The sequence below is a fragment of the Mytilus californianus genome, unplaced genomic scaffold, assembly GCF_021869535.1.
Source record: "Mytilus californianus isolate M0D057914Y unplaced genomic scaffold, xbMytCali1.0.p SCAF_11, whole genome shotgun sequence".
In the NCBI taxonomy this organism is placed as follows: domain Eukaryota; kingdom Metazoa; phylum Mollusca; class Bivalvia; order Mytilida; family Mytilidae; genus Mytilus; species Mytilus californianus.
The window spans coordinates 73,529,622-73,556,307 of record NW_026262593.1 but is presented as its reverse complement, the minus strand read 5'-3'; the positions used below and the strand labels follow the sequence as shown (position 1 = coordinate 73,556,307).

Below are 26,686 nucleotides of genomic sequence, written 5' to 3'. Positions count from 1 at the left end.
AATTACAGCTATATCTACTGAAATATACAAATAACTGGTATCCCACAAATCGTTATGAATCCACAGTAGACTGAGTAGTGATGGCCAGGTTTTGTTGGATAGAGGAAGCCAGAGTACACGGAGAGTACCAAGATATCACCAAGAAAACTGTCATTCTTGGGTCTATTAAGATAATCATTCAAATACACCTTCCAGGAGCAGGGCTCGGACTCACAAACTCAGTGTGTCAGACCAGTGATTGCAGTAGATGAATTACTTAGACCACTCGTACAATGATGCCCCTGTAGCAGTTGAAGTTACCATCTAATGTACATATCTTTCCTCCAGGTCCATCCAAAATGTATGAAATATTTGCCGGAGAAAGTTGGGCATAAAACAACAATAATTTTGTCATAATATTAGGTATATTTTGACATACTTTATTTGAACTTACAAATGTAAGATGAAATAGCTATGAATGCGTGAAATTGCCGAATTTGTTATAGAAAGCAATTAATGAGGCTATGAATTAGTGGTTTTATTCCTTTAGGCAGCCCTTCATCTTCCAGAAATTCACTTTTAAAATTCACATTGTTTGTAGCTCTATTAAGAAGATGTGACACTATAAAAGGAGGAATGTTGTATTTTATATTCCTAAGGCCATGGAAAAATTGATACTGGTTTCCCCTAAAATATTAAGGCAGGCAGGCAGGAAAAACTTTAAAAAATTTTATTTTATTTTATTTTTTTGTTTCCATCTAGTAATCAACAGAGAATGTTGTTGTTAATCTGACAGTAAATTCTTGTTATACATTCTATATTATGGTATAAGCTACAGTATGTGAACCTAAAGGAATGATAATTGAGCAATGTTTACACACTTTTAAGAGATTATCAGACAATTTTAAAAAGCATCATTGAAAATTCAATTGTCAAGAAGAAAGCAGACCAACCCTTTTTATTCATCTGCAAAAAAAGAATTGTCCAGGAGGGTAAAAAAAGACCGGCAGGGTTAGGGGAAACAAACAATAATTTTTGGATGGCCTAATTAGGATTTCCTACTTGTCTGATTCATTGTACAAGTGAGTTCAGGATTTTCTAGTACTATACACCTGTATAGGTGACATACTGCTGTGAAGTTCTGCTGCAGCAGCTGGTATAAGCTGTACAGCTGAGTTTTTTCCATTGTCATAGGGGGCAGTATGTAGAGCTTAGTTTTTTCCATTGTCGTAAGGGGCTGTAGAGCTGAGTTTTTGCCATTGTCAAAGGAATGAAATATTATAATTTTAGAAAATTACAGGTGTAGTTTTCGTTGTCAGCTGTGCATGATGGGTCAGAAAGGACATTGAGTTCAGTTGGGATAAGCTTGTACATATGACTTGCAGCTGCTTGAAGACAGTGCTTCATGGTCAGGGAAAGAAAGCATGAAATTTGACATTGTCTGCTTTTTCTCTAAAATAAATAGTGCATAAATAAATAAGAGTGATTCCACCTTAGATTACATGTAGTGAACACAAATAAACCCAACTCTTATAGGTCTGGACTGTATCAAAAATTTTAATTACAAACTAGTGAAAACTGACTTTATTAGTGCTATCTCATAAAATCACAAAAGATGTGAAGGGTGGTCAATTAAAATAAGGGTCTGTCGAGTTAAAGGAACCCACATGTTCATGTTTTAAAGTCCTTATTCGAAATAGATCTTTTTGCAATTTTTTCCAAACTTTATGGCAATGTGAGGATTCAGTCAATAAGACAGTAATCAAACACCAAAGATGGGTTAGTGTTCAAGATAGACTCTTAAACAATATTGAAATGACCATCTGTTCATACCATAGGTCAAGCTTTAAGTTGTTAAAAGTCCACAGACCATTTATTGAATCGATTTATATAATTTATATAAAATAAAAAAGTATGAACAAACATACCAATCTCCAAGGTAAATTCAAAAAAGGGGAATGTCCATAATACCTGACAAAATCAAACGTGTATGGCTAGTGAATTGTTATGTCAGAGTCAGACCTCTTAAATGCCATATTTTAATGCTCCTGCCGTCACCCAAGGGGTCATAAAGTGTTACCCTTGTACGTATGTCTGTCTGTCCGTACATCCCAAAATCGCTTTCTATTCTCTAACTTTAGTTTGCCTCAACCAAATGTTATGAAACTTGTACACAATGCTTATTACCGGTACTACAAAATACAGACCAAGTTTGCATTTGGGTGGCATCACTTTTACTGTTCTTGAGTTATGCCTCTTTTTTATGTTATATGCAAGCCAGGGCATCATCTGTGTCCCATGGACACATTCTCCTTTTATTTTTTGATTGAGACAACATGATCCAGCCCATTAACCATGATTATGGACTTGAGAAATGGAGTACAACAAACTTATAGCCTGTCAATTGTTTATCCTTTATATAGAAGATTTTAATCAATGGGGAGAGAACTCATCCCTTGTTCAGCTGGAAATTGTGTTAATGATCGATTTAACTTTTCTGCACTTGTAAACTACTGTCACAACTCAAACCAGTATATAAAGGTCACCCCTCTGGACTAGAGGAAACTGACCTTATAAGAGAGAGGACCTTTGAAATCAGGACAAGAATAGGGTGACCTGACATTAATACAGTTTTCAATTGATAGAGATAAAATTTATAGCTACTTTGACTTTTTGATGCTTATGAATGTATACCATGAGCTGAGCAGATTGCATACCTGTAAGAAGTTTTATAACCATCCCCCCCAAAAAAAATAAAAATTAAGAAATAATAAGAAAAATAGGATTTTCCAGCATGTACTTATATATATATACATGTATCAGAAATTTTTAACAACCAACCACAAAAAAAATAAATTTTCCTGTATAAAAATATATACATCTATGTATGTAACAAAATTTCAATGAAGTGTGTATGTTGTTCTAATTGTGAGACAAGTCACTCCTGTGTGTGACTTTCATTACCGTTAAGCTTTAATTTATAATTAATAATTAATAGCAGAAAAATTTTACATTCAGTTAAAAGTGACCTTCTCTTGTGTGGTTTACCACAAGGAAAATTAATTCACAAGAAAACCATTAAAATTTTAAAAGTGCAAACATCTGCTTGCATACCAAAACTTCATAACATCAAAATGCTAACAATGTGAATTGGCTGCACACAAACTTGTACAAGTTTGCAGGGCAAACATCTAAAATTTTTTCAGTATGAAAATAAGAAAATTTAATCACACAAGTGCTTTTGGACATTTAAGGTTAAAATCACTGGTTCAATACATGTACATTAATGGTATGGTTATTTCATATCAGCTAATTACTCCCTGTATCAAACAACAGCAAAGATATCTACCCTTGATGACCGGTACCCGCTGTGTCAAACAACAGCAAAGATTTCTACCCTTGATTATACTGGTACCTGACTATCAAACAACATCAAAGATTTGTACCCTTGATGACTGGTACCTGTATCAAACAGCATCAAAGATTTCTACCCTTGATTATACTGGTACCTGACTATCAAACAACAGCAAATATTTTTACCCTTGATTACTGGTACCTGTATCAAAACAACAGCAAATATTTTTACCCTTGATGACTGGTACCTGTATCAAAAGAATAGCAAAGATTTTTACCCTTGATTATACTGATACCTGTATCAAACAACAGCAGTGACATCTTACTAAAATAACATTGATTTGATGTTGGTCTGTTGATTTAGCAAGAGGGGGTTGAGAAAAAAATAAAGGGGATGCCTGGTCATCAATCAAAAGCATGTAGCATGGATGATAATCCTCGAAAAAATTTATAAACTTTTTTTATCAATACATGTCAAAGTCATTCATCCAATGTAAACAGCTTTTTAGAAAGCTAATATCTTGAAAAAATTGGAAAAACTTATGTTTGAAGCGGATGTAAAAAAGGGTGAAGTACCTTGTCAACCGCTTTTTGTTATAATAAATGTCTACATGTACTTCTGTGGATACATTATTTTACGTTATTATTCGAGAGGCACTAATTTTTTTTCAATTTAATTTCATGATTTTAATTATGTGAACCATAAAATTAATTGTTGAATGAAATACAAGTTTCCTCCTGGTATTATGCATACTTTGTGGCCAACCAAAACCACTGAAAACCCTTAGTGTCAGCGTAAATAAAATTTCTACTCAAACCACCAAAAATTTGATAACCACGAAAAGGAAGGAATCCATGAATATTAAAATACAACTATTACACAACTTGGTTTTACCAGTTAAAAAAAATCATTTAAATTGTGACCAAAGTCAAGCCATAAATGAATTTATAAAAAAAAAAAAAAAAATAGCATACAATAAAATGAAATAAAAGATATGGGTAAATATTTTTGAAAAACCTTTCAAAGAAGACCTTTTGCCCAACTGTCTAGACGGTCAATAAGAATTACATAAGTTAATCAGATCTTATCTTTTATTGTCTTTGTCTGGAGAACACAGACATTGATGTAGTGTTGGTATAAGGTTACACTTTGTTGCTTGGCGATAAAGTAAAACAAAGGAATCGTTAAAACTTCAAAAACTTATGATCATCAATTTTTCAAGAGCTATCGATCTTCGTTAAAGAAGATATTCTATTTCAAGACAATTCCTTGCTATTTTTATTTCCTTATGCGGCATAGTGTTGCATCAAGTAATCGTAATTTTTGTTTTGTCATTTATTGAAAATGATCGGGGGCCAATGGACATTGTTTTTGTCTAATAAATGTTCCAAGTTTTTTCCTGATGGAAAACATTATTTATGTAAGACATTAATTTTATGATGGATGTGTCCTTGTATGACAATTTTCAGTCATATTTTTTTTACTATTTATAGGTATGCAAGTAAGGTTGTTTGGATTATTTAACTTGAACTTGAACTACTGACATTTGTTGAACCAAATTTAACAAAAATTGTTAGGCTACCGACACTTTTTATTCATGCCTTGGAAAAATGCCTACACTTAAGTTTATACTTGACCTTTTGGTATTGAATCATGGCAAAATAGCAGCGCCTCTTTTCACAAAAAATCTTACGACTATAATTGATCGTAAGTTATACTGAAATATACAACTTACAAGTATTTTTACTCTTAAGATTTATTGTGAAAAGAGCCGCTGGTCTCCCCAATATTAAAGTGAAATAAAATTAAGCAGATTAAATAAGAGTTTGGCAAGCCTGAGTGTGTGTCACACTTTAAATATCAAAATTTAACTTGTCGATATAGAGAAATATTGTAACACACTTGTTGCAGTGGTGGAATCTACATATACATATACATGTATTATAAGGTCATGAATTACTTTCATTGATGAAAATGTAGATGAAAAAATGTCTTTTTATCTCGTCTGATTGAGGAGAGAGTTGTTTTACCCCATATGACCTTAGAGTTGTTAATATTGGACATGAATTGAAAGATAGTCTGTTCCGGATTTAACAAAGTTGTCTTAATAGTTTTGAGTGTAGTGAGAAAATTATTTGATGATTCAAATTTCTGGTCTTCAATAAATATAGACTAATATCATTTCATTTGAATATATACATTGTCATTTGAGGTTCTCATATCAAAACTATTCTGTAGCCTTAAACATAATAAAATTCATATTTCATTGAGGTAAAATTGACTTCATTGTACCAAAATTTTATTGAAATTGACAAGATGAAATATAGGTGTTTTAAATATTTCCAATTCATATTTCATTGTGAAGAAAATTGACAAAGTTGTACTGAAGTTTATTTGAATTGACTGAAATATAGAGATGAAATATACATATAATATAATACTTCAGTTCATTGTGAAGAAATTGACAAAGTTGTACTGAAATTTATTGGAATTGACGTGAAATATACGTGTAATATAAAACTTCATTTCATATTTCATTGTGAAGAAATTGACAAAGTTGTATGGAAATTTTATTGGAATTGACGTGAAATATATGTGTAATATAAAACTTATTGGTAGAAACCGGTTCTTTGATTTACATTATGAAAAAACACGCTGATAAATCCATTATCAGATTAACACTTTTCTATTCCACCCACCGAGTAATTTATTAAAAATATTGCTTCTTCAAGAGAATTGAATTGCTTTTTCATTGTACGACACTTTCATTTATTATGGACACTGCCACTTGTTTGATGTTACAGAACGTGAATTTCAAATGTTGATTGATTAACCTGTTTCACCGCTAAAATAGTTGACTGTTGGACAACAATTTTTATTGACTAGTCGTGAAATGAATTTCTATCATTATTGAAATTTGTGTACATTTTGAAATGAGGCCAGTCCATCAAAAGTGAAAACTCATTTAATGATTATTTTATCTAGTTTCCATTTTTTTTATTATCTTATTACAATGTCTAGTAAAATCCTGTTCGAGTTCCTCCTGTGAAAATTTGCCTAAAAAAAGTTTGAATATTAGCCAACCTTTATGCTTAGCTTTAGACCATTGACTTTCTTCATGATGACCTTTACTTGAATTTTCAATTCTCCCTGGACCTTTCTCTATTTAAAGAAAATTTGGACCCCTGACACTACTGTTAAGAGTCCAAAAGTATTGTGTGCAGACTGCAGAACAGAATGTTAAGGGCTGATCTCAATGGAATTCTAGGCGACTGTCATACAAGTGAGAGATTTAACTATCTATAAATCCAGGTTGAATATGAAGAAAAGTGAGTCTCAACTAGGGTTTTTCATATAATGGTCAAAGATTAGGCGCAGACTGCTAGTATGACACAAAAACTATGTACATAATGTGAATCTCAATACTATGGAGGCAAGCTTTCAGAAAGGTATAATTTGGGGGAAAAAATATAGCTTTGATATTTTGGGGTTCGAAATCAGACCTCAAATGCTTTCTCTGCAATCACAATGTTGACCTTTGATTTTTTGATTTAAAAAAAAAAAAAAAAAAAAATCCTCTCTGCATATACATGTAATCATGTTTTATATAATTTTGAATATGGATGTATGATAAATTATCAGAAAAAATGCATATAGTCATTTTGTGCTACTTATAAATTCTGCACAACAAGTAACCAATCAGTTTTATGCAAATCATGATAATTGTTATTCAAACTTATCAAAATGAATCTGATGTTCAGTAGTTGTCGTTTGTTGATGTGGTTCATAAGCATTTCTCGTTTTTTATATAGATTAGACCGTTGGTTTTCCCATTTGAATGGTTTTACACTAGTAATTTTTGGGGCCTTTATAGCTTGCTGTTCGGTGTGAACCAAGGCTCTGTGTTGAAGACCGTACTTTGACCTATAATGGTTTACTTTTATAAATTGTGACTTGGATGGAGAGACAACTTGTCTCATTGGCACTCATACCACATCTTCTTATATCTATTAAAAAATAAAATTCACAGGAAATATTTTTTAAAATCAGAAAACAATGATATTTATGATCATTTAAAAATAACTTCATTTCTATTTTAACATAACAAATGTCATCATTGCAATCTTTACTGCCTTTGTTTTTTTTCATTTTTGTCTTCGTTTTAGAAAATAACATTGGACAAATCGTCTGATTGCGTTCTGTTTTTCATTCTGCGAATAAATTTTTTACATTTTATACATGTTTAATATGCACATGTGACACGGGAATGATGTATACTATTGACTACCAAGCTTTCATGTTATATAAAATTTTACGTTTTTATTGTCGCTGTATGATGAATGGAAATTTCCTGCTGATTTTTTGCAACTATGTCATTGGCGTAAGAAAACATGTTAATTTTAAATATGTGTCACAATAGCATTGACGGCATAGATATAGAAATTGTTGATTGTAATGAGATTCGTTTGTACCTTTAATGTCATACATTTGTCATTTGAAGGTCGTTAGTTTACATAACTGCGGTACATTGGATTGTTTTTCGACATATTAAATGAAGTTTGGAAACTGGCAATGGAAATAGGCGACAAGTACTTTCCTTGGAATTCAATATTTTTGTTATTTTGATAAGCTAGTTATTAATAACAGCAGAGTTCCTAAAAATTAACTTTAAGATGTTTTAAAACTGCTTAAATTAAAAACAATAACACTTTAATTAAAGACGTCTGAAAAGATATTGTATATAATTATATAATACATCTGAATAAGGAGGGGAATAGACCTGATTGTTTGTCTTGGAGATATAGTATTTGAATATTTTTATTTTTAGTGGCCGAAAGATGTCTGATTTTATCCTCATGCAAAGAAATAATTTTTACATATATAAATATTAAGATGAAAACAATATTATTCCCACATTCTTTAGAGATGGGCTCAACTGCAATCACCCTTGTCTTGTTTTTTGGGTTATCCAACAAATGTTTCTGTCACTTTTCTGAGGTTCTACTGAAATTAGAGTTAATGCCCCTGTCACTTAATTGCAGTTGTTCATACTATTATCCTTCAGTCATTTAGAAAATTTCTTTTGTTGTGTGCATGCAGATACTGCAATGATATTTAGTGAGAAGTTACATTATGATGAGTGAAGATCTCTTGTGCATTTCTTCCCAGTTGATGTACTATTTGGTACTATTACAGTTTTTGGTGGGGTTCGTGTTGCTCAGTCTTTAGTTTTCTATGTTGTGTTTTGTGTACTATTGTTTGTCTGTTTGTCTGTTGGTCTTTTTCTTTTTTAACCATGGTGTTGTCAGTTTATTTTCGACTTATGAGTTTGAATGTCCCTCTTGTATCTTTCGCCTCTCTTTTAGACAGAATTACTGCCCCTTTTATTGGAAAAAAATCAAGAAATTACACTTGTCAGTAATTTTTCTGTTGTACTTCAATGCATAATGATGTGTAGTAGACCATTTTGTATTTTTGGTCTGAATCATGAGCCTTTTTTCATTCAGATCTTTCTTTATAGACAGGAGCCTTGCACTTTAAATTAGTTCTGATCTTTTGATTATGTGTAGGGACCTCGGTGGCCTAGTGGTCTAAGTAGTTACTACTGTAATCACTAGCCAGTCAACACTGAGGTTGTGAGTTCGAACCCCGCTCGTGCGGGTGCACTGGACTCCAATTTAATTGACTAGGATTGTCAGTTTTCCTATCGAAGGTCGTGGTTTTCTCTGGCTTCCTCCACCAATAAAAACTGGCCGCCTCGAAATAGCCCAAAAGCGGTGCTTAAAAGTGGCGTTAAAACACCAAAAAATCAAAATCAAAAATTGATTTTGTGTAACAGTAAGAAACTAAGTGACAACCTTTGCAAATAAAAATAACTCTTTTATACTTTTGTACTTCTAAAGCATTTATCTGGATTTGTCTTCAAAAAGAATGGTCAAAGGAAAGACTTTCATAATAACATGACTTTGCTTGATGGAATGAGCAAAATACACAGTTGTGGGGGGTGGGGGTGTTCAAATGGACTTAGTCTTGGCTAGCTAAATTGTTCACAGGTCAACTTTGCCTCAGGGAGTTAGAACCCTTGTTTTTATATAGTTTCTTTATTTCTGCAGGAGTTTTGGAAAAATATGTTAAAAATCATGTCAATCACCGAAGTACTATAAACAGATTTAAATTGTCAAATTAAAGAATGCACTTGTTAAACTCCTACATAATGGTTTTTTGTCGAGCCTGCGACTTTTGTCGCAGAAAGCTCGACATAGGGATAGCGATCCGGCGGCGGCGGCGGCGGCGGCTACGGCGGCGGCGGCGGCGGCGTTAGCTAACTTCTTAAAAGCTTTATATTTTAGAAGATGGAAGACCTGGATGCTTCATACTTTGTATATGGATGCCTCATGTTACGAAGTTTCAGTCAGTCACATGTCCAATGTCCTTGACCTCATTTTCATGGTTCAGTGACTACTTGAAAAAAAAGTTCAGATTTTTTGTAATGTTAAATTCTCTCTTATTATAAGTAATAGGATAACTATATTTGGTATGTGCATACCTTGCAAGGTCCTCATGCCCGTCAGACAGTTTTCACTTGACCTCGACCTCATTTCATGGATCAGTGAACAAGGTTAAGTTTTCGTGGTCAAGTCCATATCTCAGATACTATAAGCAATAGGTCTAGTATATTCGGTGTATGGAAGGACTGTAAGGTGTACATGTCCAACTGGCAGGTGTCATCTGACCTTGACCTCATTTTCATGGTTCAGTGGTTATAGTTAAGTTTTTGTGTTTTGGTCTGTTTTTCTTATACTGTATGCAATAGGTCTACTATATTTGGTGTATGGAATGATTGTAAGGTGTACATGTCTAGCTGGCAGGTGTCATCTGACCTTGACCTCATTTTCATGGTTCAGTGGTCAAAGTTAAGTTTTTGAGTTTTGGTCTTTTTTTCTAATACTGCATGCAATAGGTCAGTTATATTTGGTGTATGGAATGATTGTAAGGTGTACATGTCTAGCTGGCAGGTGTCATCTTACTTTGACCTCATTTTCATGGTTCAGTGGTCAAAGTTAAGTTTTTGAGTTTTGGTCTTTTTTTCTAATACTATATGCAATAGTTCAACTATATTTGGTGTATGGAAATATTTTATGATCTATATGTCAGTCACGCAGGTTTTATTTGACCTTGACCTCATTTTCAAGGTTCATTGCTCAGTGTTAAGTTTTTGTGTTTTCGTCTGTTTTTCTTAAACTATAAGCAATAGGTCAACTATATTTGTTGTATGGAAGAATTGTTAGCTGTACATGCCTGCCTAGCATGGTTCATCTGACCTTGACCTCATTTTCATGGTTCATTGGTCAATGTTTAGTTTACTTGGTTAATGTTAAGTTTATGTGACAGTTGTAATAAAGCTTTATATTTAGGACTATCAACATAATATCAATGATTAGTAAAGAAGGCGAGACATTTCAGCGTGTGCACTCTTGTTTTTCTAAAAGTTGGACAAAGTTTATCTCCTTTTTGACATGCAAGAGTCGCCCAAACTGTCTTTGTGTCAAATGTCAATTTGATATGACTAAAAAAACATTCTTTATATAGACATCCTGTTTTCAAAATAGGATTAAAGATAAATGACGTGGAGTTGGACTACATGATAAAATTTGATCCTTAAATTTATGAAATTTTGACAGCTCAATTAAGAAAAAATGCAGGCTTTTCGTAAAATGAAAATTGAGTATTTAAAGGACTAATGAATGAAGGGAGATTTAGATTTGTTGTGACTTTGATGAAACGGCAACCCAACAATGCATGAAAAGATCATAAAAATAATGTTTTATGTTACTGTATACTGTCTAACACAATTGACAATGTCCCTTGTGACATTGCATGTATTGCAAGCTCTAAATGGCTCCTAAAATGAAAGATATTGAAGTTATTATTTTAAGTTCTTTAAGAATTCTTTGTTTGATGTTAAAATTGAGAATGGAAACAGGGAATGTATCAAAGAGACAACAACTCAACCAAAGAGTAGAAAACAGCTCAAGGCCACCAATGGGTCTTCAACACAGCTAGAAAATCCAGCAACCGGAGGTGGGCTTTAGCTGGCCCCTAATCAAAATCTATACTAGTTCAGAGAAAATGGACGTCACACTAAACTCTGAAACATATAAATGAACCAAAATAAAAAAAAAAACATACAAGACTAACAAAGGCCAGAGGTTACTGACGTAGTACAGGTGTAAAAATGTGGCAGTGTTATACATGTTTTTTGGGATCTCAACCCTCCCCTATACCTCTAGCCAATGTAGAATAAACAAACACGTGTCAGCAATAAGCACAGTAAAACTCAGTTGCCTACCCATATCTTGTTGGGTTGGGTAGGTAGGGATTTTAGTTTTTTTGACCAACAACCTAACAAAGTTACATGTTTAGACAAGAAAACAATATAAACAATGTAAGAGCAGGAAAAAATCTTTAGAAAAAAAAATTGAAACCTTTTGTGTCATAAAATATTTTGGGTAGGCTGTTTTTAAGGGCATACGATACATTTACAGGGGAGGTAATGACGTTGCTAACGTAAAATGTTATTTTCGCGACGTCAAATGGTGACATATCGGGAAAAGATGCATTTTCGACTGTTTTGTATGCTTTAAACTGATTTAACTTGAAAACGAGTACATGGACTTCTCTTTTTTAAAATGGCATTAGGTTTGATTATGTATGAAGATTATTTGTACCAATTTTAATGAAAAAGTCAATATGGATTTTCTTTAAAATTTGATAAATATACCGCAAAAAATGCTGTTAATTTCCTAAAATCTTGAAACTTTGTTAAAAATTAATTATTAACATAGAATTGTTTTACATATTAAGAGCATATTCATGTAAAGAAGATTTTCATAATGTTTTTACAAAAATCCGCTTGTGTTTATCTGTTGAAATAAAAAAGTTAGGTGTGCTGTCTATCCAAAGGATATAAATATCCCAAAAAAACGAAATGTAGAGTAAATGTCTAAAATTTCGACCCCTTTTATCTCTTAAAATAGCACATGAAGGTTTATTTTTTATTAAATATTTGAATTGCTTAGGTGAAAACTAGCTTGTATGCAAATTTTCGTAAAAAAATCATTATGGGATCGAAACTGTATAGTATGCCATTAAGGTGGGTAGGTAGGCAACATCAAACAATTCAGATTTTATTTTTGGCCTAATTAAAAGGAACGCCAAAAGAAAAAGAAAAAGATGAGGAGATAAACAAAAGTCTAGAATACACTATACAGAAAACTCAATTAGGCAACAAGTTAAGACAGTTTGTGAAATGCATTATGAGACAAACACAAAATTAATATTTTGGTTTCATGCCTGTTTTTTTGTTTTCTGGACTTAAACCAGGTTCTTGTCTTCATATCTGAGAAACAGGCAATATATACCCTCAATTTTAGTATTCATTTAGGAATATGACAGTTGTTTTCCATTCATGTTTAAGATGTGTTTGAGCTTTTGATTCTTTTGAGTTAGGTATTTTTGTTATAAATTTTACTTTTTTCTAGTTTTTAGTAGAAGTGGATCCAAATTTCATGCAAGATTTATGATTTTGAATATTCCTTTTGGTATCTTTCACATCTCTTTTACATTAATTGTCTGATTTAGTATAAATTTTCAGTCTGAGTTCGTTTTGTGAAGTTTGCCATTGTTCAATAAATCACATTCTATTTGGTCTACATGAGATTAAAGTGAATTTAAAATTTTTTCGTTTTCTCACTCAATAAAAGACTCATTTTGTTCAAATATCAAACATAAAATCTTGTATTTCGTTCCGTCTGCATGACTTCTATTCACAACTTACACCATTAATGCAATAAAATAAGTGATATGTACTTAAAGAAAAAGTTCTGAAAGAAGTGATAAGAATTTATATTCTGTAGGTGTCAAAATGTTGTTCAATGTGTCTAAAAATGAATCTACTTAAGTGAGAAATGTGCAGAAAAAAAGTCATCCACTTTTTTGATGATTTTTATTGACCTGATTTGAACTTTTGATCCTTTTTTAATGGGATTTAATTTTAGATCCAATCCGATCAGAGCATTTCCCACCCTTTAGTGTTTCCATGGTAACTTTTAATAAATGAATTCAGGTATATTGATTTTTTGCACAGTTCGCCAGAGCAGAAAATAAAACCCATTTATACAAAGTTGTTTAAGTCTACCCTGGGTTATAATATATCGGTCCTTGATTAGAAAACATATGGTTAGCAAGCCAAGCACATCATTTAATCTGCTGAGCACTTGTGAGGGTCTGGATGTGGTAAAATTAGAGAATAGAGAATAATGGTTCAACATTACAAAAAAATGGGCCTGAAATTTAAGAATAGTGATAAAAAGGTAAAAAAATGAAGAATATACAGTAATGGGACGGTAAAATGAATATAAATGGACAAAAATAGAAAAATATAGAATAATTAAACTAAAAAATAGAGAAACTGTAATAGGTATAGTGAATGAACACCCTGAAGTAGTCGACGTGTGGTAACGGTAAAGTAAGTGTGGATACCTAGTGGTATTCAATAGTTGTCTTCCTACAGATACATATAATTATAAAAAATAAAGACGTCAACACCCATGTTATACCACTAGATTATATTTATATAACGTCTACATGTTTCACCACATGAGTGGTGTCATCAGGAGGGTTACAATAAGAAAAATTATCCCTGAAGTACATTGTATGTGGATTTCCGTAAGTTGGTAAAAGCGGAGTGGTAACAAATATATAAATAGAAATGAAATTAAAAATAAAGAATACAGAAATGAAGGACACCTATTCCAGACCCTCGCTTATAAATCATCTGACAGATAAGTCATACTTCAAGTGATATTTATCCATAAAAGGCCTGGCTGATTAACAACTGGGATTCACTTTATGAAAATAGCCACATGAAAGCTACATCTGAATACATTTCATCTAAAAATAACTCCAGGGGGACATTACATTACCATCTGATTAATTGCATCCTATGTAAGCTTCACCTGATGTACTGAAATAAATGACCAAGGTCTTGTTAATATATATACAGTAGATTCATCGTGGGTTTATTTTTGTACCTTCTGACGGTCCTTGGCCATGCCATTCATATTTTAAGGCCCTCTGTGTATGAAAGGTCATTGGAAAGTGTTTATGGATTACAGTAAATTACTGGGTACATGCTTATTTGATTTTTGATTTATTATATGGGTCAGTAAGGGCAATTCATTTCAAGTAGGCAGTAATAGTTACATTTTCTTCAAATTCTCCACCCATATCATAAACTTGGATATATATATGTTTTAGAAATTGAGATTTTCACATGTATTTATATATATCATGTGTGTGATTACATTTTCAAGGTATCAATTGTGGCATTTAATTTTCTGCAATTTTGCAATTTGCCATCCTTGATTTTACAAACCAGGGTTCAATTTTTTATCATTGCAGACTGGAAAAAGAATTTTAAGTCCTAGTATTTTTTAATTAGTTAAGTACTATATATACCATGGTTCTTAAGAGTTGAAATAATTAACAAATTTTTTTTTCTCTATAAATAGTTCCTATAATCAGTTGAGAGGTGGATATATTTCAGAAAATGAGGTGGAGCTTCAGCCATAGAATAACATCAAAATGAACTTGTTGTACCATAGCTAAGCTCCGCCTACTTTACTCTTAGATTCTAGTTGTTTCATTTTTTGTTATCAAAGTATGGTACAACATCAAATTGCAGATAATAGACCATGGTTTTCCCTCAACACACTTTTAAAGCAAATTATTTCATTAAAACCTCAAAAGAAAAAAATGTAATCTAATTTATAAAACAAAACAATGAAGTAGACTCTTTCAGAAGTCAGAAATTTGAATCGTTACATTTCCTATCCATACATGCTTGGGGGAAATATATAGATTCCACCACTGCAACAAGTGTGTTACGATATTTCTTCACTTGAGACGCCACGGTTAAATTTGATTTTTAAAGCTTGAGGCTTGCCAAGCTTTTTATACGACCGCAAAAAAATTTTTGTGGTCGTATATTGGTATGACGTTGGCGTCGTCGTCGTCATCGTCGTCCGAAGACACATTAGTTTTCGCACTCTAACTTTAGTTTAAGTGAATGGATCTCAATGAAATTTTACCATAAGGTTCAATACCACAAAAGGAAGGTGGGGATTGATTTTGGGGGTTATATGGTACCAACAGTTAAGGAATTAAGGGCCAAAAAGGGGCCAAAAATAAGCATTTTTGTAACTTCCAGACATAACTTGTGTGTAAGTGTATGGATCTCTCTGACATTGTACCACAAGGTTCCATATTACAAAGGGAATGCTGGGATTGATTTTGGGGGTAATTGCCTCCAAATTTTAGGAATTAGGGGCCAAAAAGGGGCAAAAAACAAGTATTTTTCTAGTTTCATGACAATAACTTGTGTGTAAGTGTATGGATCTCTCTGACATTGTATCACAAGGTTCCATATCACAAAGGGAATTCTGGGATTGATTTTGGGGGTAATTGCCTCCAAATTTTAGGAATTAGGGGCCAAAAAGGGGCAAAAAACAAGCATTTTTCTAGTTTCATGACAATAACTTGTGTGTAATTGTTTTGATCTTTATGAAATTGTACTACAAGGTTCCATATCACGAAGGGAAAGCTGGAATTGAGTTTGGGGGTAATAGCCCAAAAAATTTAGGAATAAGGGGCCAAAAAGGGGCCAAAAATAAGCATTTTTCTAGTTTCCAGACAATAACTTGTGTTCAAGTGTATGGATCTCTCTGAAATTGTACTGCAAGGTACCATACCACAAAGGGAAGGCTGGGATTGATTTTGGGTGTAATTCCCTCAAAATTTTAGTAATTAGGGGCCATAAAAGGGCAAAAAAACAAGCATTTTTCTAGTTTCAGGACAATAACTTGTGTGTAAGTGTATGGATCTTTAGGAAATTGTACTGCAAGGTTCCATATCACAAAGGGAAAGCTGGGTTTGAGTTTGAGGGTAATTGCCTTAAACGTTTAGGAATTTGGGGCCAAAAAGGGGCCAAAAAACAAGCATTTTGCTAGTTTCCAGACAATAACTTGTGTTCAAGTGTATGGATCTCTCTGAAATTGTACTGCAAGGTACCATACCACAAAGGGAAAGCTGGGATTGAGTTTGGGGGTGATGAATCATAAGGGGGTTCAAAAAATTGGGGGGGGGGGATTTTTTTTCCTTTTTTTTCTTTAAAATTTTCCATTTTAAATTGGTTATTTCTGATTTATATATAAAAGCAAATAATAATGATATGGTTTGAATAGGTAAATTAAAAATTTTTAAGTTCTTAGACCACTTTCATTCTGTGTCAGAAACCTATGCTGTGTCAAATATTTAATCACAATCCAAATTCAGTGCTGTATCAAGCTTGAATGTTGTGTCCATACTTGCCCCAACTGTTCAGGGTTCGACCTCTGCGGTCGTATCAAGCTGCGCCCCAGCGGAGCATTTTATTAAATAATTAAAATTTAACTGCTGAGAGTGGAGAAATATCGTTATATACGAGTTAAAGTGTAGGAATCTATTTCTCTAATGATTTTTATCCTATCCTTTCTTTTCAAAGATTTACAGAAAGTTGTGTTCTTTATATATATGTGATGTCATCAGGCATGGTCTTATTTCATTACGTCACAATAGGAAATTCAGAAGAAACCAAGAAAATTTGACGTCATAATAAATTTCGACCAATCATTTGCCGAGAACAGTTATTTCACTAGTGAGGAGAACAATTTTTTCACAATCGGTTGGGAAATGTGAAAATAATGGAAAAATCAGAGAAATTATATTTTGCCATCCATAACACATTTTCACACTATTGTTGAAAGGTCTATTGGTTCATATTTTGTAAGTTAATGAACTTATATAGAAAACTTAATCAGATTTCTTAAAGAAACCAAGTGCAGAGTCTTGAACTCATAATACAGTGCCAGTGTATTGAATAAAGTTATATTTGAATTATATATTATCGAAGTTTTATTAGGGTGTGCTAAGCTTCTTATTCCAAATTATAAAATTAATTTTGACAGATTTTTGCAATTAAAGCAAAATTTTAAGCAAATTGGTTTGCAGGGTTTTCTATTGACAAACATTTAAATGATTTTCCTTCATTTTTTTAATTTTATTATACCTTAAAAAAAAGCTCTGTTTCTGCTTACATGCTGAAAAAAGCTAGGGTAGGAAGAATTAGTCATATAATTTCATTTTTTAAAGTTTCTTGCTTGTTTAAGGGAGCAACCATTTAACTTCAAAGGGTGGGGGGTAATGGTTTTTTGTCTTGAGTCAGAATTTTTTTTTTTAATAGTTTTTTGACGCTATCAATCACATTATTTTTTTCCAAAATTTAACACTATAAGTTATGGGGAAAATCTGGATTCAGAATAATTTTTTTTTGTCATCTGCTTGACCACAATATTTTTTTTCATCAAATTGGGGATCATTGTATTTTTTTAGGAAAAAACCATAACCAGTCCCCTTGAAATTAAATGGTTGTTCCCTAAACAGGGGAAACATTCTGACTTTGAAAATGACCTATAAATCTTTAAGGTGACTCCTAGAATTGGGAAGGTCAGGTTAGCGGAAACACAAGTGTTATGGCCTTTTGTAGCATTTTTTATATAACTTGTATAAAATACACAAAATTGACAAGTCTCTTTTAAAATTTAAAAGTTAAAATTCCAAAGTATATTTGGGTGAAGGATTTTGAATATCTGTTGCCGTGTAATTGAATGTTTTTATTATCACCATACTCATGTCCGTACACAGAAACCACTGTCATGTTTATTGACCTTTATGAAAAGCCGTGGAACACATGGGGGAAAGTGACCGAAGATAAAACACACAAAGTTGTTTGATTTGTGTTCAGTCCAGATAATGACGATCTTGAAGTGCCTCAATATTTACTAAATCATCGTCCGATTGGATGTGTAAACAAACATTGTAGTCCCATGGTTGTTACATGAGGGTCTGGATTGGGTTTACAGAATAAAGAATGATTGGCCAAATCTACAGAAAAATGGACCAAAATAGTAAAGAATATGAGAAAAATACGGCAAAAAATAAAGATTAGACAGTAACAGGGTGCTGAAATATAAAGAAAAGAGAAAAAATACCTTAAGAAATAAAAGAATACAGAAAAGATGGTTCCCTCATCCAGACCCTCTTATATCAACTTTGTTTGGAAATAATCTCCATGTCTCTTGTGTCAACATTGAAATCTCCACATATGTTAATATTCTAGTAATTACAAAAAGTTGTTTGTTTGGATTTTGTTTGACCAGTGTTCTCAAGTAGCTCCCATATTACTTGTACATTGATTAAGCTATTAATGAATAGAAGGAAGATTTTAATTTGTAGTTAAAGTTGAAAACTTGATATTTCTTGTTTCAAATTTTGAAATGTGAGAAGTGGAACATTGAATTGAGAATATAAGTAGGGGTTGGTAATTTGTGTTGCTACAGAGTTGAGTAGAAATTGATGCATTTATTGATCCATTGATTTATCCAGATTTATAAACTAACTGAGAAAGCTGTAACTTGTTATGCATTAGTAAAAAATCAGTCTGCAAAAAAATGTTGCTTAAAATTCTGCTTTATATTCAAATATGTTATGTTTTTCTGGAAATTACACAAATAAAAAAAAAAAAAAAAATTAGTCATAAGAAATAAAGTTAATTCCCCATCTATATCTGTAATCTAAGGAAAAAATTCTGTTCAATTCATTTCAGCATGTAATATAAAAATTTATCTGTTTCTGAGACTTTACGTAGTTGGAGGAAAATTTGAAGAGTTACAGGAAGGACTAATTTCAGAAATTTTTCAAAATTAACATGCCCTCCTCCCTAATGTTATAGTTTTTGGAGGTGTTCTTCAAAGTCAAAGGAACAAATTCAACAAAATTCCCAAGATTGAACTATTGTTTTGCATTGTTTGCTTATTCTTATTTCATGTATTTATGATAGTTGAAGTTTGCTTTTTACATTTATTCTCAACATGTGAATGGTCCAGACGAAATGAAATGTCCTAGTCTAAAAATGAAATTTAAACTGTTTGGTGTTCACGTAGCTGACAAAATTCTTTTTGACACAAATCATTTAAAATTTTTTTATTAAAGAATTTTCCTGCTCTATCAAAGTTTTCATCAAAATGTATACATGTTATTGGCAAAAAAAAAAAAAAAAAAAAAAAAAAAAAATAGGATTCCTACCTTTTTACTACCCAACTCTACAAGGCATGGGTAGGCAACACCATACAAAGGGTGGATCTATCAGAATCTCTAAAAGTGCCTGGACCATGAAGCATATTATACCCATTTAGACCCCTTACTAAATTTTGAAAAGGATTGTCTCAGCACAAGGTGATGGCCAAGGATGTCATGACTAAGCATGTCCGTTCGCCACCAGGATTAATGATTTAATATCCAAAATAAATAATATAGCTGTTGTGACCTTGTTTGCTTAAATATAATTAAATTAGACTGAAGTTCGACAACTATTTGCGGACAAACTTTATCAATGAATTTATTTACAGTACTGGTACAGCTCAAGTAGATGGATCATGTCATTTCTGTAAAAAATCAGGAATATGAAGTAGAAATATGTTTGAATAACATTGGTGATGGTCTTTGACCTTTTACAACCAATAGGGAACATGTGTCATCATATTTTCATGCTTTTGTTTTGTGTAGTTGAAACTTTATCGAGTGCTTTTTTCTCTTTTGGCTTTTTTAGTTGTTGCATTAATTTTTGCTGTTTTATTGATGTATTCCCCACATATCCTTTTATTTCTATTTAAAACATTGTTAGGTATTGAAATCAAAATTTTTTGAGGAAACAACTTCTTATTGATTCTAGCTTTTAAAATTTAACCAAGTTCATCTGGAGCAAATTTGCTTTAAACAGCTTATATTTAAAAAGAAAAAAAAAACAGCATTTGATACTATTGAAAAAGAATTGACAACCAATGAAGATTTGAATAAAACTGTCTGGTGGTATGTAGTATTTGCAGATTTAACGTTTAAAGCTTACTATGCGATATGGGTTTTGCTCATTGTTGAAGGCCGAACAGACAGTTACCTATAGTTGCTAACTTGTATGTCATTTGTGTCTGGTAGGTAGATTTTAAGTTAGCAGTTTTTTATTTGTCTTTTTATATGCATTCTGGTCTATGCTTATTTTAGAAAGAGATTGCAAAACAGAAAAGAATACGAAGAGCAAGGCGGAGAAGACAGAAAAATCCAAAGTTTCAAGAAGAGCTAAGACAAAAATTCATCAACCAGGCAAAGAAATACTTTGGTATTCCTTATGCTAGAAAATATTGGTCTAAAGATAGTAAGTTGATTAATATGCAAAAAATATTGATTAAAAGATAATGAGTTAGTTAGATGAGGGTGTTGATGAGGGTTTACAGAATAGAGAAGAATGGACCAAAAAAATAAAGAATAGAGAATAATAAAGTGCTAAAATATAAAGAAAAGAAAATAATGGGCAAAGAGTAAAGAATAGAGAAAAGTGGGCAAACAGTATAAAGAATAAAGAAAAATGGTTTAAAAAGATAAAGAAAACTGAAATGAAGGACCCCATCCAGACCCTCTTAGATGCTGAAATATATCAAAGTATAGAACATTCAGTGCTCAAACTCATAACCTCAGTGTTGTCAGGCTAGTAATACAGTATTTAAACGACTTAGACCACTTGGCCACTGAGAATTTGACCGTAAGGTTGTCTGATGCAAATAAGTCTACTTATACGCTGGTCTAAGAGGGGATGTATTATGGTATACCGTTGTCCCTCTGTCTGTCCGTTTGCGTCAACACTTCAAACAATATTAACTCAAAAACACTTTCACCAATTTTTATGAAACTTTGGTGAATTGTTTATATCTATTGATATAAGATCCCTTTCGATTTTTATGAATTTTTAGATTTTACTTTTCTGAGTCAGGAAATTTTATTTAAAAAAAATGGGGATTTTCCAGTTTTCAGACAATTACTCAGAAACGCTTTGCCCAGTTTTCATGAAACTATGGTGACTTGTTTATATCTATTTAAATAAGCTCCCTCTTGTTTTTATAAATTTCTGATATGACACTGCGGCGTTATGGAGCTTTATTTGTCAAAAATTTAACTAAACTAGAAGGGTGATCAGTGTTTCATGCGCTAATGGGGCAGCTCTTTATTAAAATATAGGTCAGCAAGTCAAATGCTATAAGGGTATAGTTAGCTAGTCTGGTTTTATTGTTGTTTCTGAAATGAATTTGTTATGGTTGATGTTTAAACATTCTTCCAAATTGAAGATAGAATATTTTATAAATTTGAGTCAATTAGGATCTTAATTTATTTCAAACAAAAAAAGGAGGAAGTTAACCTTTTGTAAATTGTGAAAAAAAGGGGAACACCTTTTGTAATTTGTGAAAAATAGGGGGAGCACCTTTTGTAAATTGTGAAAAAAAGGGGGAGCACCTTTTGTAAATTGTGAAAAAAAGGGGGAGCACCTTTTGTAAATTGTGAAAAAAGGGAGAGCACCTTTTGTAAATTGTAAAAAAAAGGGGGAGCACCTTTTGTTAATTGTGAAATAAAGGTAGAAAAAAAACAGATAGACACCATAAAATTTTAATGGGTTTTATTTTAAGACATAAAACTTCTTTATAAATTTCTTCCATTAAGGAAATGGATTTGGTGGTGATATAAATGAAGTACAGACAAACTTCAAAGGAAGATAACAAGATTTCCTCTTAAGGGATTTCAACTACGAAATTGGCAAGTGTGAAACTTACAAGATTTCACAATTAACAATTAGGATTAATTTGGGTTTATTGAAGATTTTTTGAAGTATTTATGTCAATATATCTCCATTAATTGACATTTTGGATGATGAATAATGATATATATTAGAATCCGTGTGGTAAACAATTAACTCGGATCAAATTTATTTAAGGAAAGATTAAGTAGCGGTTATTTATTTGTGATCGTTTTTTTTTTTTTATCTAATGAAGTTCACAGCAGTTCATCAGTTTGTGATCGTTGAGCAATGATTAAAAACCTTTTACCTTATAACCTATAAAAATAAATATACTCAGCTTGTGAAAATTAAAAAATTAAACCTACTTAATATATAACCCCCAGGTAAAATGTCGCTTTTTACCAAAATGTAATTAGCTATGTTAAACACATGAATAAGCCATAAAAAAATAAGAAGATGTGGTATGAGAACAACTCTCCACCAGAGACAAAATGACACAGAAGTTAACAACCATAGGTAACTATACATACAGTCGATTCATTTACTTTCGTGGGTACCAATTTTCGTGAATTGAGGAAAACTTAAATGTTTGTGGATATTTAATTTCGTGGTTTTGCTGTCAAAGTCTCCATACAAGCCTATAGAAAATTTGTACTTCGTTGAACATTTAATTTTGTGGTTCACCTGTACCCACGAAATCCACGAAAATTGGTATCCAACAAATAATAATGAATCTACAGTATATTCTAAGATACCAAAACAGCTCCAAATTTTGGATTTCTTGGGCTCTTTTCACAAAAAAATCCTACAACTAGAATTGATTGTTAAAAGTTATTCTGAAATGTTCATGACTTGTATATTTGGTTGACTCATAAGAATTTTTTGTCTGACATGAGTCACAATGTGAGTCAGGCTCTAAATCAGACAGTCCAGTCATTTTCCACATCCATCTTTCCATAAGTTTCCCTTTTTCAGAGAAGAATATGAAAAATTAAAAAAAAAATTGGATCCCACTTTTGACACCCAAGCATGAAAATATTCTATAAATTCACATCTGTGAGAAAATTAACAACACATGATGAGAAGTTATGTTAAAATGAGCCAGTTAATATTGTACTTAGGTCAGGTTTAGGAATTTTTGTCAGATGTTCGGACTCCTTGGGTTTTTTCCTACGATACAGGGTAAAATATTTTGCCCCATAACACCCATTTTCCTTTTCATATAAAACTTCAATAGCTCATAAAAGGTCATTTACCAAATTTAAGCAGATTCTAGTTTTTTTTTTCTTTCGATTTGAGACCCAAATAATACCAATGCAAATATAAGGTAAAAGTCCGAGTCAGCCTTTTCCCACTATTGAAAAAAATTATATATTTTGAAAAGGAGCTCCATAACCTATCAATATTTTTAGTTTATTTTTTTCCTTTACTAATGCTCTTCTGACTTATAGTATCAATTTTAAATTCTAGATTTTTTTATTTTCACGCAAGTACATCCTTACTAAGGTGAAATATGTCATAGTTTTCCTCCTGTCCATGTGAATTTGACCTCAGGACTGTATTGTAATAGTATTAGCAATCTACATCAGTTTTTATGCCCAGCATAAGATAGTAGAGGAGCATTGAGTTTTCTGGTCTGTACATCTGTCCGTTAGTCTGCCTATCCCCATTCCAGTAAAAAAAATTGTTTATGGTAGTTTGCATACAAGCCAATAGAAAATTTTGTACATTGTTGAGCACTCATTTCCTGATACACCTGTACCAAAAAATCCATGAAATTGGTATCCCAGGCCGAAAATAAAATATTGTTTGTTTCCCCAATCCCGACCGACCCTGCAAAAATGGTCCTAATCATAAAATTTTATTGTCAAAACTTAGTCAAGTATTATTTTATTCATTTCCAATTTTCAGGCTTGCCGGATCATCCGAAAATGTTCAAGCTTTTTGGAAAAATAAAATTATTTCCCTACCTACATGACCTACCTACCTACCCGCACCTGCTTGGCAGGGTCGGGATTAGGGAAACAAACAATATATTAATTTAGGCCCCATGAATAATAATGAGTCTACTGTGGATTCATTTATTTTCGTGGGTACCAATTTTTGTGGATTGAGAAAAACTTGCATTTACGTGGATATTTGATTTCGTGGTTTTGCCAAAGTCTGCTTATCAGACTATAGGAAATTTGCCATTAGTTGAACATTTAATTTCGTGGTTCACCTGTGATGTTCAGCAAAATCCACGAAAGTTGGTATCCCACATGAATAATAATGAATGTATTAGTTTTAAGCAATCAAACAAAATAGACTTGAGAGTTGTCTCATTGGTACTCATACCACATCTTCCTATATCTATTGATGTTGTTTGTCTGGGCCTTTTAAAGTGGGCAAGCCGACTATATGGTTTGGTGAATTTCATTGTTGAAGGCAGTACAGTGGCTGTATACATTGTAACTACTTTAACAGATTTCCACTTCAATTGAACTCTGGTGGATAGTTGTCTCATTGGCAATCATACCACATCTTCTTATTTTTATATTAATGTAAAATTAAACTCAATGAATTTTATTTTCAGCTGATGAGTACAGTTCAAAACTATTTCTAGACTGTTGTGGTCTGGTTAGACAAGTGGTACGAGACTTGGCTAAAGACTTTGGCTTTGTTATAGGACCATGGAACCAGGCCTACATGTACGACACACTGCCACACATTGTAGAATCCGAGAAAGATATGAAGCCCGGAGATCTTGTGTTCATGTCTGGGACCTACGTTAATCCTAAATGTAAGTATGCCCATTGGGATTTCCTTTGGTAAGAGGGAGGGGTCGACTAACACAAAAAGGTATGTCCAAGTTGGATCACATTTGATAAAGGAGGGAAGGGGAAGGGGGGCAGTGACACAAAATGTAAAGTATGAAAAGATGTGATATCTTATGTTCATGCTGGGAACCTATTGTAACCTTAAAGTTATCAAGGGCTCTTCTGGAAAAACGCTGTGGGAAGCATAATACTGTAGAGTCAGGGAAAGATGTGAAGCTCAAGAAAGGAGATCTTGTGTCAATATCTAGAACATATCTTTAAAATGAGTATGCTGTGGGGAATCTCCAATGGTATGGAGGGTGGGGACATAAAACTGCTGAGTCTGAACAGGTAAATAATGAAGGGTGATTACTCAGTCAGTTGATACCCTCAGTTACAAAATCTTGATCTTCATATCTTTGAAACCTTTTCTTCAACTTGAAGTTTTAAAAGTGGTGAAAGCTGGTTATTTTACATTTAAACTATTTTGGTTTTCATACTCTTTGGGAATTGTGCATTCCAAGTCATATTTTGAGTCTTAAAATAAAACTAAATGAAATGCAATATTTAAATGATCTGTGGGACAGCCCATGAGGACTATTAAATAATTGTCAAAAATTTAATTTAAATATTTCATCATTTAAGCTGTTAAAATGGCAAAAATTTGTAATACAAGACATGGTTTACTCTCTGTAGCTGAACTATTTATTATGCCGTATCTTGGCCTATAGAGCACAATGTAATGAGAAACGATAAAATGAGGTCAAACATGCATGTATTTCAATGGGTTAAATTCACCAAAAGAGAATTTTAAACCAAATTATAGAAGCATTTATTTAATGTCACCACACACAGAGAAGTGGGATTATTAAGTTAAAAAGTCAGCGAAAATTCTTTGTAAAGCGGTATATGTAAACATGAACAACTTTAAATTTAAAAATTTAAATGGTGGTTTACAAAATTTTTGGATAAAAAAAGTTAAGTAGAGTTAGGGATTAATTTTCTTTTGAAGGTGATAAATTTCTAAAAATGGAATATAGTCTGATGTTCAGTAGTTGTCGTTTGTTGATGTGGTTCATAAGTGTTTCTCTTTTCACGTTTTTTATATAGATTAGACCGTTGGTTTTCCGGTTTGAATGGTTTTACACTAGTAATTTTTTGGGGCCCTTTATAGCTTACTGTTCGGTGTGAGCCAAGGCTCCGTGTTGAAGACCGTACTGTGACCTATAATGGTTTACTTTTATAAATTTTTACTTGGATGGAGAGTCGTCTCATTGGCACTCATACCACATCTTCTTATATCTATATTCCTATTTTAGACTAATATATTAGAAACATATGAAACATAAATATGTATTTTTATGCCCCTGCTGTAGCGGAGGGGCATTAAGTTTTACCCTTGTCCGTCTGTACGTACATATATCCCAAAATTGGTTTCCATTCTCTAACTTTAGTTTGCCTCAACCAAATGTTATGAAACTTATACACAATGCTTATTACCACAAAACTGTGATCAAGTACAAATGTGGGTAGCGTCACTTTTTTTGTTCTTGAGTTATGTCCCTTTATAACATTATATGCAAGCGGGGCATCATCTGTGTCCCATGTATATGGACACATTCCCCATTTATTTCTTATTATACATTCAAAAATACCGCTGAATTGACAACAACACTTTTAAAGCAAACTGCAACTTTTATTACAACTTATGGATGTTCACTACTCTTGTTTTGGACTTTTCGTCAGATATTCGGAATCCTTTACCTTCATCCATAAAGT

The 26,686-nt window shown here is 32.5% G+C and overlaps 2 protein-coding genes across 6 annotated transcripts in view; both read left to right on the top strand.

Moving 5' to 3' along the window:
* The window catches only part of LOC127720668 (protein polyglycylase TTLL10-like), a 170,451-nt gene that overhangs the window by 39,619 nt on the left and 104,146 nt on the right, over window positions 1-26,686 (top strand). The gene's annotated exons all lie outside the window — the stretch shown is intronic.
* The window catches only part of LOC127720678 (uncharacterized), a 79,986-nt gene that overhangs the window by 16,796 nt on the left and 36,504 nt on the right, over window positions 1-26,686 (top strand). For both annotated transcript variants that reach the window (XM_052227399.1, XM_052227397.1), the window contains 2 exons: window positions 20,549-20,699; window positions 24,685-24,891. In XM_052227399.1, the coding sequence (XP_052083359.1) occupies window positions 20,549-20,699; window positions 24,685-24,891 (358 nt within the window). The remainder of the gene's footprint in view (window positions 1-20,548; window positions 20,700-24,684; window positions 24,892-26,686) is intronic.